The sequence below is a fragment of the Dermochelys coriacea genome, chromosome 13 (assembly GCF_009764565.3).
Source record: "Dermochelys coriacea isolate rDerCor1 chromosome 13, rDerCor1.pri.v4, whole genome shotgun sequence".
Classification (NCBI taxonomy): Eukaryota; Metazoa; Chordata; order Testudines; family Dermochelyidae; genus Dermochelys; species Dermochelys coriacea.
This window is the reverse complement of record NC_050080.1, coordinates 6,184,329-6,196,458: the sequence shown is the minus strand read 5'-3', so window position 1 is coordinate 6,196,458 and position 12,130 is coordinate 6,184,329. Positions and strand designations below refer to the sequence as shown.

The following is a 12,130-nucleotide window of genomic DNA, read 5'->3' as shown; positions in this document are numbered from 1 at the left end:
TTAAAAGCTTTGTTTAAATGACATTAGGTTTCTGACCAAACTGAAAGCCAAGTCATTCAAAATCGTAGGGCCAAATTCTATCTTCGAAGCGGGTGTTTATTTGTCACTGACTTTTCTTGGTATACATCTCAGGGCAGACTATGGCTCACCGGTCTTGACTACATTGGGAATTTACCCTGATCCCAGCCATTGAACCTGAAGTGTAGACATGAAGAGCCATGATTTGCACTGGCACGGCTTCCGTTTGTTTGAAGCATGGCTAAAATCAGGGCAAATTCTTGCTGTAGACAAGACCATAACTGCTACCGAGTCATTCCAGCAGGGTGTAAAACTGATGTTTCAGCCCTGACTTTGGATTTCTCCATTTGTTCCAATTATGCCAGATCACCCTGCAAATAGAAATGACCCTACTGAAGATATCTGAATCCCTGAAGCTACTTTAGAAATATTTTTTTACATACCTGATTCATTATGTGGTTTGCCTAATGACATGCAATGGCTCTCTGGGTCAAACAATATGTTTTTCATTAATTTCCTTGATATTTTTGTTTGTTTAGAAATTAATATTAAGAAAATGAGTCAGCAAGGAAATTCACATACAAAATCTATATTTAAATAACATTAAAGTTCTTTCCCAAAAGTTGGGAAATTCAAGCTGGCGCTGGTGCTCCGCTCTAATGTCTCAGGGCCATAGTCTCCAAAGGCCTTCTCTGGACCGAGCTTGTGATGTCTGCAACCTCAGTTCTTTGTCAGATGTGCACAAATTGCGAAATTTGCAATTGGACTTGGACTTGGACTTTGAACATCCCCAAATTCAGTACGGTTTCATACCCAGTTTTTGAGCTGGCCCATTACAAAGATGGGGGCCGTTTACAACATTCAAAGCAAGATCTGGGACCAGATTTTGAAACCTTTCAAAGTTTCCTGGGGTTTAGATCCTGGGTTTTGTTTTAAGGACATTTTTTCTTCTTCTGCATGCATGTGGACACAAACCCAGCTTCTGTACGTCCAAACAGACACAGTTACGAATACCAAAAGTGCAGGTAAGAAGGCCCATTGAAAATTTGGCTCACAGCTTGTCTGGAACAGTGTCATTCACTTTGAATTTCCTTGCTTTTCTTGGGCTTGTGTCACAACTTAGCAGCTCCTAAAACTAGTTTCTGTGTTTGAGTGTACAGATTATATAGCTAGAAACACAGAGATGCAACAGATGCTACAGATAGGCTAAGCAGCAGTGAGGCAGAGGGGAGAAAGTTTACTTGGCATTTCTCATTAAACATCCTCATTGGAGGACATTTATGAGCCAAAATCAAACCTTTTCTCCAAAAAATTAATGTTTCTCAACCATCAAACTGAGAAACTCAGAAAATGTTGCATTACTGGCTCTCTAGTAACTGCATATGCAATGGGAGTGGGGGAAGGAATGGAGACAGAAGGATCGCGAGGGGAGTCATGGGGAGGATTAGACTGGAATTTGCAATGAGAAAAACTATGCAAGTGGATGAGCAATAAAACCATCCATTAGGTCCAAATTCTGTTCTGAGTTACACCAGTGTAAATATGGAGGAAATCCACTAAAACCCAGCCATGAGTTTTTCTTTGCTGTGTAGAACCCAAGTACCCTGGGTTTACTTGCATGTGCAAAAGCACGTGTTCCTCGAATTGGGTAATTGTTTACAGCTGAGCAGTCAGCTTTGCAAATGCAGATTTTTGCATAAGTAAATGGAATTACCTGCAAATATCATGGGTACATTTTTAGTGGCCCATTAGAAGATGCATCTTTGTGGGCCCCATTGGAGTTTGCCAGCATTTTTGTGCCCACCTATATATATCCTTTTTTTTGCACATGCTTAAATACAGTTGCATGGGCAAAAGCCAGATTTATACATTCATGTGCAGCAATTTTCCATGTAAATGTAGCCTGTGGGCCACATCTTATGAAAGTCAGGCCGGGTGAGTTTAGAGAGAGCGTGGGAATAACCTGCCCTTTATAAATATGGATTTTAATGTATGATAGTTCCAAATTCAAAGCAAACACTCTTATTAAGGTTAGGTGTATCATACACTAATTACTTTTAGTTAGATACATCACAGGAGCTACTCCTGATTAGGAATTCTAGAGCCAAAAGAAGGCTCCAGGCAGCTTGAATGGGGAAGAAAGAATTGCAGAATATGGCAGAAATAGGGAGGAAGCTCTGGACCTGCAAAGGTCCCTCCTCTCTATCCTTGGAGACATAGATGCACAGGACCCCCTAAAAAGAGTAGGTTACTTCCCTTTCACTCATATATTGAGGCTAATTGGATTTGAAGATTATATATCATTTTCCCCCACCACTCCCAGGCAAGTGCTGCATGTTGGCCCTGATTAGATGTATAAAAGAATTGTTTTATTTTCCCTCCAGAAACCATAAAGACCCACCTGTTCAGCAGGGAATTTCCTGCCCTGGTGGGTAAATCTCACAGACTCATAGACTTTAAGGCCAGAAAAGACCAGTGTGATCATCTTGTCTGACCCCCTTCACCCTGCAGGCCATAAAACTTCCCCCACCCACTCCTGCAATAGGTAACCTCTCACTAAAGTCCTCAAATCTCGTTTTAAAGACTTCATGTTCTAGAGAATCTCATGGAATCACATTGAGTTCTGGGACAAGAGCTGTATGTTTCCCTCTAGATGGTGTTTTATGGCTGCCAGATTGTGTGCACCCCCCCGATACCACTGAATTGCAGTGCATTATGCCTAAATTTGTCTTTTCCCTCCTTAGCTTCCCAGGATGCTTCTCCTAATGACCGGAAGGAACTAATACACCAATTTCTCCTCTCACCATCAGAAGGTCAACCTTGCAAAATGAAAGGATCACACTTGTATTAGATGCAGCAAGGCCTAAGGGAAATGGGGGCATGCCATATATTTGAAATATCATGAAAACTGGCCATTGACATTGGCGGGGGGGCGGGGAGAGAGAAGGACACAAATAGCTGGCACAATCCTGACTCCACTGCAGTTTATCCCTTTCAGAAAACACACAAGGTGTAGGGCTCCAGGTAAATGGGTGCATTCAGTGGGCATGGGCTCCTGTGTAGCAGCCCTGACTGTTGATCCAGATTTCCTATGACCCATCCCCTTGAGTGACCCCTGCAGCTCTGGGACAGTAAAAGATCACTTTGTGACTTTGTTTTGGTCCTGAGAAAAACCTCCTGCATCATCAGTTTTCCCCCAGCTTCATGCGCCAATAACAATGACATGATCTTTACCTGGCTTTTCAAGAGAAAGAGGAAAAAAATAGAAATTCTTCCACTGCCAGCACTTGTGGATAAATACAGGTCACAGGTGTATAAAAAAATCAGGAGGAAACAAGGAAGCACCTCATGACTCAACATGAAGGATCTAACCAAACAATGGAGAAGTCCAAAGGACAGCTTTGTGATCCAGGATCGGGTAGTGGAGGAAAGGAGGAAGGAACTTTGCTGCAAAAGCATCCAGACATAATGCGAATGGTGTACGAAATGGGCAATATTTTGAGTTACAGGGCTCAGGCGCTGCTGGTTCTCTCATTCCTTGCCTTGCAACAGCAGAGGGGTCACAGTATCTCGAGTAACGTCCCTCTCCCCGTAGCTGTGTCTCTTGTGGCTGTAAGTTCACCACAGTGCTGCTGGCAATATCAAAAATTACGAGAGCAACTTCAAGTTACTACAACCCCATTGGTGGAATTATGGCTTCCCGTTCTGTAAATTTTGACGGGTACACTATTAAATATAATACATAGTTTAAATGTAAAATGCCTTATCCCATGTCCTATGTGGTGTTCCTCTTTGCCTTCAAAGACAGATTTTGTGTCTTTGACCTTCCTCCTCCACCTAAGCCATGTAACAAATTTAATTTGAAAATCATTCTGGTTTCAAATGGTGCCTGCTAACATTCTACCTCGACTCATCCTGACAGCATATGTCTTTCTTAGGGCAATACTGTAACGTGAAAGTAAACACCCCAATTTGCCAAGAGCCAACTAGGCTTCCATGAATTATATGGTAATCACACTACATTCCCGAATGGTTAATGGAGGATCACGTTCCGCAAATTCAAAAGTAATCATCGTGTAACCTGGAATGTTTTACAAGACAGAAATAATCATGTAATCGCATTGCAACTCCAAAGTATTTGACTGTGTAATCACGCAGTATCACGGTATGGTAATTACCATGTAAAAGATATGTTCAGTCACCAGTTAACCCCCTTCCCCCCCAAAAAAAACCCTGGCAGGTGATATTTGTGCCCTGTACCCTAAAGGATTACCAAGAAATGTGGTTGCCCTACCCTGTACTGTGATATCGTTTCACTTAATTATCTTAGAAAGATAGTATGAAAGAAATCAAGACACTTCAAGGCTCCGAATTATTCACCACAGTGGCCTCTTTCTACTGAATGCTGGCTCAGCGTCTGTCCCCAGAGTAAGCTGTAAGTAAATATCCACAAGCTAAGTATGTTCTGGATTCATAAAACCTTAGCTGTAGATCTCCTCAAGAAGTTCGACATGGGGATGGCATGAGTGGGTGGCTGGCCAGTGCTCTGACTTGGCTCAATAGATGTCAAGATGCTTCACTGTCTTGGAGCTGACCAGCCCATGTCACTGAAAGGTCCTTCACCTGTGGCTGACCTGGGAGGTGGGCCACAAGGTGTGCAAAGGTCAGAATCAGTGTCTGACTCTCCTTCTGCAATGTAGGGTCTGATTTTGGCACAGGGAGCCACTGCTGCATAGCAACCATTGTTAAGGACGTCCAAATTTTCTTTGGACTGGGAAATGCTAAATCCACTAAAGGAGCGTTCCAGTTCCTCGTGATCGACTGATGGAATGGAAATGGACGTGTCACTGTCTCTCAAGGCGCTGTCATGGTGTTTAGCTGTAATGTCTTCGTTCCTCAGGCACTCAGCACTGGCCCTCTTCCCGCTACTGTAAGCAGACAAGGAGCGCTCATGTGAAGGTGGGGGCGGGATTCTTACCAAAGAGCCAGGATCTCCAACTGGGGAGGATCCATGGCTATGCCGCTGGTATGGCTGGTGCTGCCAGGACGTTGAAGGGGGACATGTGTTGATTGGCATTGTTGGGGCTGGTGGTGCAGAGAAATTCTTTTGTCCCACTGAACTGGTAGACCTGACGATCTTGATGATGCAGCCATTTTTGTCCATGTGCTCCCGGCTGTCTTCTGGACTGTGGTAGGGTGGCGCCGGGTCTGGTTCTTTGGACCCAAAATAGGCTTCTGCTTCCGTTGGTGGGATACCCATCCTCTGCATGTAAATATTCACCAGAAAGTCCAGCTTCTTCTCCATGGACAGAACCTGCAAAATGCCACACAAGTGATATCTATGGACCAATACCCTGTATCCAAAGAGCTCTACTCCAGTCCATGCTCAAACGGGGAATTTCATAGATAACCCCTTCCTACACTGGCACAAACTGGACTTCCTTGAACTTTGAGAGAGAGCTGGGATCCAAATCCAGTCTGAACTTTGGCAAGGACCTCTCTCTTTTTATGGAAAATGGATTTTTAAAAATATTTTTAAGTTATTGTATCCAAAAAACGCTATTTAGTGCATTCATTTGTGTCTGCAATGGCCTTTGTGTTTTCTTTAAACAAGCATAAATGCTTGTGAAATGTGACAGATTTCAATAGGACTGGAGAACACTTAGCACCAGGCCAGAGGTGCTCAGCACTTCATTGGGTCAGGCCCTTACAGTGCGTGTATGGGGACTTTGAGCAAGCCTTGTGCTCTGGAGTGAATTTCACCTTGAACGAGGCATGGATCCTGTGGCAATAAAAATCACACCAACGGCCTTACTTGAAATTGTTTAGGTTAGAAAGGGAACATTTCAAAGGCACCTAGGTCACTTTGGAACCAACGTTCTGTTTTCAAAAGAGACTTTGAGACTTAGGCTCCTAAGGACCTATGACTTTCAGTGTGTCTTAGGCACTTAAGGCTTAGATCCTCACAGGTATTTTGGTGCCTAACTTCCATACCTTTGAGTCTCTGGGCTTTAAGTACCTAAGTCACTTTTATAAATAGGGTTTAAGCTGCCAAGTTATTTAGGCACACTTGAAAATTTTATCCAAATCTTTCCTCTATTCTTAATTTTAACTACTTTTAAAATCTCAACATACAACATGAACTTTTTCCTTATAAGAAACATCTGCCCTCATACCTGCTTTTCAACTTTTCCAAGCCTCCCCATCATGCTTGGGTCTTCTGGAAGCTCCCCCTCTGCTGGCCCTTTAGTTCGATCCTTGTCTGTCATTGATGTCCCTCGTCCAACAATCTGGTCAACTCTACCAGGAACAGAAACAACCCCCCCCCCGCCCAGAAAAGGCCGTTGAGTTAGTCAGATACGTCAAGGAAACAGGACTCTGCTAGCTGCTGGCTCTTTGTGGACAAAGCAACAACCTCTCTCCCAATTAACCCTCAAAATTACTTACACAAACAGGGAGAGGCAGCTGAGTGTTATCTTCGATGTAAATAAGTAGCTATATTTTCACAGTAGTATTAGCAGAGTTTGAAATCTATCAATACTGTTTCTATAGATATAATCTGGCACGTTATGCTCAGTAAATTTGCCCATTGGGAAGAATTTCACTCTAAGCAGGGTTTCTACCACATTAATTAGCATTGTATTTGTTACCGGTAATAATTTTGCTGTGGATAAAGTTGTGTGCCTAGTTGGTCTAGATGAAATTCATGTTTTTCCACATCTTTACAGCCGAATCTTCTGCTTCTTTCCTACATACTCATGTCCATCGAAATAAAAATCTTTAGTTCAGCACTGAAATGGTTACATCCCTTATTTGTAATCCCTTTTCCCCTGTCTAAGAATTTAAGGCTCCACATGGAAGTCAGAGGAGTCTACATAGAACAGGGGTGGCCAACCTGGGGCTCCAGAGCCACATGTGGCTCTCAGACGTTATCATGTGGCTCCTTGTATAGGCACCGACTCCGGGGCTGGAGCTACATGCGCCAATTTTCCAATGTGCCGGGGGGTGCTCATTGCTCAACCCCTGGCTCTGCCACAGGCCCTGCCCCCTCCATCGCTTTCCACCCCCTCCCCTGAGCCTGCCATGCCCTCGCTCCTCTCCCCCCCACCCAGAGGCTCTTGCACACCACAAAACAGCTGATCGGGAGCTGCGGGGAGGGAGGGAGAAATGCTGATTGGCAGGGCTGCTGGTGGGCAGGAGGTGCTGGGAGGGAGGGGCGGGGGGAGCTGATGGGGGGCTGCTGACGTATTACTGTGGCTCTTTGGCAATGTACATTGGTAAATTCTGGCTCCTTCTCAGGCTAAGGTTGGCCACCCCTGGTATAGGAAGTCACAAGCTAATTATGTTTAATGCATCAAACCTAAATTTGCTCTATAGGTAATTAAACACGGGCATCTTCTGATCTAATAAAAAACAATAAGACATCTCCAAGCTGGGACATATTCTTAATCTTAACCCAATTTATAGCTATCTCCCTAAGCATAATCCTCACAAATTTTACTCATGCATAATGTGCCAGAAGTGTAGGTGACAAAAAACAGATAATTAATCTGGTTGAAACCAAGTTAGTTGTCTTGAGCGGAAATAAAAAATGCTTCTTATGCAATTCTGCAGTGTGGGTAATGGATCCATGCACTAGTATGAGACAAAGAATGGGCTGAACGCAGACAAAGGAAGATTAACAAACGAAACACAAGGAAAGGGATGAGCCACAAGGCCATTTCCAACAACAGCACCATCTAGTTGGCTTTTCTTTTGTGTGTGGAGGGGGGGCTAGTTTCTTACACTTTCTTTTTTTTAAATAGAGGGTGAGATCATCCGTTGATATGCAGTAGCACAGCTCCCTGGACTATATTAGAGAGACAGCAGTTTATACATGCTGAGGATCTGGCTCAGGGAGATAGAGCAGATGAGCACATCATAGCTAAGGTAGCAAATATATAATAAGCAAAAATTATTTAATCCAGGTGAACTGACATAGGTAATACTTTATTTGGGCAGAAATTTTCAGTACTACTACTTCACCTACAAAGTAATGTCTGACCATTTACTTACATGGTGAGTACCATGTGCTATAATTACAAGAGTAAGTAACATACATGCCTTATTTCTGTGTTGTATGCAAAGTGCACATTATTTACATTCATGAAGACTACCAAGTGTTCAGCAGAAGCATGTAATTATCAACATGGTAATGTTGTAACCTTGTAAGCAAAGAGACATTTAACAGGAAAACTGGGGCTTTTTCTTGATCTGGAATCAGAGGCCATGGTGTAGTAAAGTCATACTCTTATCTCCTTTCCTGCATATATAAACATGTAGACCCAGTAAAACAATGGTCAGGGCATATGTTTTAAGAAGCCAAAAGTCTAATCGCTCCTGATTATTTGGAGAGGCCAAGGAAAGAGGTTGCTTTCTTGTCCTAGTGTAACATCCTGCTGTAGTCATTGTACTGGAAGAGCTTTAGTATTCTATTTGAAACCAAAACCAAAATGTCCTTCAGTAATAATTGCCAACTAAGGAAACAAGAGAGAACAATTTGTAGTATAGAGGAAATTAAGGCAGCCCCACTGGGATGCCTCAGAGCATGCGCCAACCCTAGAAATACTCTTTTGCTCTTATAACCCTGCTCCAGAATTCACAGATGACAATGTAAGACTCATATTGACTTTGAGGCAAGTGACTTAGTGATCCAACTATTCAAAGGAGGGAGGGAGCGGAAAGCCTGAGCAATGGGTGCCTTCCTGCAACTTTCTCCCAAACCAGCATTTGCCTACACCAGCTTACAAAAACTGGCTTAACACACAAGCAAATGAATGCACCACTTCCCAGCTGGTGGCCACAAATATTTGTCCTCCCCAGAGGTATTTTTGTATGTGCATTGTTTGTGCATAAAAGTGAGTCTCAGCTTTAAAAAAAAAAAAAGTGTCCCTTATAGCTGAACATTGCTGATGAAAGGGAAAAGAGAGAATTATTTTATAGCCCTTGTGTTTTGTTTCCATTTTAGAAACATTGTTTGGCTGCATTTGGTGAATGTGGTTACTAATGGCCGTCAGGAACTTTCAGCATTGATTATCAACAGGTATTTTGCAGGCTGGCTGCTGTGCAAATTTCCCAAATACACTTTTGCCTACATGTACATCCTTGGCCTACAGCACCCTTTACTGGTCTAGTCGTAGGCTCTTGCAGGGCACAGATTGTTAACTGCATGGTGTTTTCATTGGAATGTAACTGAGACTGACCATAGTAATATCTGTGTAATGCTTTCTCATCCAGATTTCTAGCAATGAAAGTTAGTGTTAGGATAGGATTTCTAAAGGGGCATATAAGGAAATTAGGTGGCCAATTCCCACTGACTTTCAGTGGGAGTTAGTCCCCAATGCTTAAGGCATTGTTGAAAATCCCTTCACTTGCAGTACCGTTAAGCCCCTTTTTCATCATTTTGTACTGCCTTTTTTTTTTTAGTTCAAGTCCATGGTGTGCATAAAGTTTCAACGATAAACCAGCACACTTGGTCTTCTTTTAAGCATGTGGTCATAAAATGAAATCAAAGCCATCAATTCTTAAAGCCAGCGCTTCAAAGGCAGGTGCCAGAGTTGTGCCCCAAAGCCTTGTGCGCCAAGCTTTTGTGTGCCCCACTTCCAGCAAATGAGCATTTCACACCTAAGTCAGGTAATGATGTTAGCAATCCAGCTGTCTGGGCAAATGCTGGGTTTGCAAGCAGAAGGCCTTCTGTGTGTGTGTAAGCGTGGGTGTGTGCATGCACTTAAGGGGGCTCCTTTCCCCCTCTTACATCCCTGTGCAGGAATCAGGCACAACTGCATCCCTGTGGTCATGTGAGTGAAGAAAAGGCTCCTTTGCCAGCATCCCTGGGGCACTAGCCACCCCACACAGAGCAAAAAAAGGAGCAAAGGAGGTCGAGAACATGTTACAATTTCCTAAGGGGTGGTGCAGGTGAGCACGGTCCCTGATGCTGGGGGAGCATTGAGGAGGCCTTAGGCCTTCCCTAAGTTGCACATTGTCTGCTGGGGGTCCCCCTGGACCAGTGTCCTTTACACTAGCCTCAGGGAAAAGGCTTGTGCCATAAAGACACTATCTGGTCCCAAGTGGGTGCACTCACAAATTCCTGGGGATTTGTCTTAGGCATCATCCTTTGAAAAATCTGTTCCCTTGCTTTAGATTTGTGACAAAACAGGATCAAAAGATTGCTGATGGTATGTGACCTACTATATCACCTGCAAGGTTTGCCTGGTTCTGCTGCACCTTTAGTTTGAAAAAGCTTTATTGATTATTATTGTATTATTTATTATTACATTTTAAATAATATCTTTCCTTCTTTTGAATGATACAGAAAAATGTAAAATTCTTGCATCAGCCATGGTGCAGTTTTTCTCATGCTTCATGCTTACAGTTCATGCAAAGAGGTGTGTCGAATGCCACCCTCCGGCCAGAAGCAGACATCAAAGGTCAAATGGCTCAAATGAGGAAAAAATGAAAAGTTTGGAAATATTTATTCAGTTTCTTTTTTTTTTTTACATAATCCAGGCACAGACACCAAACCCCCTTCATCCATGTCACATGACTGGCTACTTATCTTCTGATTGGTTAATAGTATTTGTACGAGACATATTTAATCTAATAATACCAACTACTCATGTCTATGCTGCTCAAAAATAGAGTTGGGGCTACCTGGATTTTAAAGTGATTGTATCTTGAATCAGCTGAGCATTCGAAGTTCATGAGCATACAATATGTGCTATACACTATAGGCTACATTCTGCCATCAGCTACACACTAGCAGTCCGTTGTCTTCACTGTAAGCTATATACATATATCTGAAGGCAGAATGTGGTCCTTACACACCCTTAGGCTGCCAAATACAATCCAATCGGTTGAGAGGGTTCATGTGACTTCCAATAGTTTGGCACCATTGTTCTTCCAGCTGACTAACAGGTGATTTTTATTTTATTTCATGTTTTTTTAAATTGTCTGGCCATCAGTTGGCTGAAATGAGGACATGTGATGTAAAATAGAAGCTCAATGCAGGGTAGCTCTGCTGTTGTGGCACATTTAGGGCAAAACCACCTCAGAGCTGGGATGATTATTTTATCACCCATTTAGGGCCAAATCTGGGAGCTCTTACTCAGCTATAATGTTTGCTGTAGTTTTGCCTGAATCAGAATGTCTGGATTTGGGGCTTGAATCCTGCAGGGTGCTGAAAGCTCTGGCCCCAATCATCAAAGCACTCAAGCAGGCGCTTAACTTTAAGCATCTGAGCAGTCTCCATTCAGATAAATGGGGCTATTCATGTCAAAGTTAAGCATGTGCTTAAGAGTTATGCTGGATTGGGGGAAAAGTGCTCAGTACCCTTCAGGATTGAACTCTTGGTCCTAGGGTCCATTTTGGGGCTCCTCTGCTGCCTGCACCCTAGTAAACAAAAATAATGGGGAAAATTAAATGAAAATGGGGCAATAAATACAAAATACCCCTAGGAGCCCCAGAGGGTAAAGCCCAATAATACTGCAGGTAAGAATGGAATTATTTTCTGCTGCTAAGGGTCAGAAATTGTTTATATAGCAGGGAAAAGTCACCCCAAACAGTGTCTTAATTTTAGCTCTGCAGTCAACTGAAGAGGGTCAAAGTTCCCTGAAAGCTAAAAATGGAAGCAAGTTATAAAAAAAAAAAATTTCCCAAGGGGTTATAATAGTGTTATGCATACAAGCATCCTGTTTTCGATTGTGGGAGTTATATGCTTGTGAAGGAGCAGTATTAGGCTAATACAAAATAGAATTTTTAACATATGGGAGATAATATTATGCCTTGGGTTGAATGAGTGACCTGGAAAGGATAATATAAATACCCTCAGTTTGGCATTTTGGGCATCCTCTCCCATTGCTGGTCATTTTTTCAATCTGCAAGGCAGTAATTTTAGTGTATAAACCTCCACTCTAGCCAAGATGTTTTGTACATTGTATATAGTTGTAGCTACATATTATGTACAATCTTCCCATTTTTTAAAGTGCATTTCAAAATATTGTTATGGCTGAGGAAACAATTTCATGTTTAAAACCTGTTTCAGGTCCTGAACTTTGAGAAACAACTGTTACCTTTT

At 42.7% G+C, this 12,130-nt stretch overlaps 1 protein-coding gene across 7 annotated transcripts in view; it reads right to left on the bottom strand.

Annotated features, from left to right (window-relative positions):
* Positions 1-1,844: 1,844 nt before the first annotated feature.
* Positions 1,845-12,130, bottom strand: part of KCNQ2 (potassium voltage-gated channel subfamily Q member 2) — a 116,048-nt gene continuing 105,762 nt past the window's right edge. For all 7 annotated transcript variants that reach the window (XM_043495802.1, XM_038370383.2, XM_043495804.1 and 4 more), the window contains 2 exons: positions 6,195-6,318; positions 1,845-5,332 (listed from right to left, as the gene is read on the bottom strand). In XM_043495802.1, the coding sequence (XP_043351737.1) occupies positions 4,595-5,332; positions 6,195-6,318 (862 nt within the window). In that variant the 3' untranslated portion in view covers positions 1,845-4,594. The remainder of the gene's footprint in view (positions 5,333-6,194; positions 6,319-12,130) is intronic.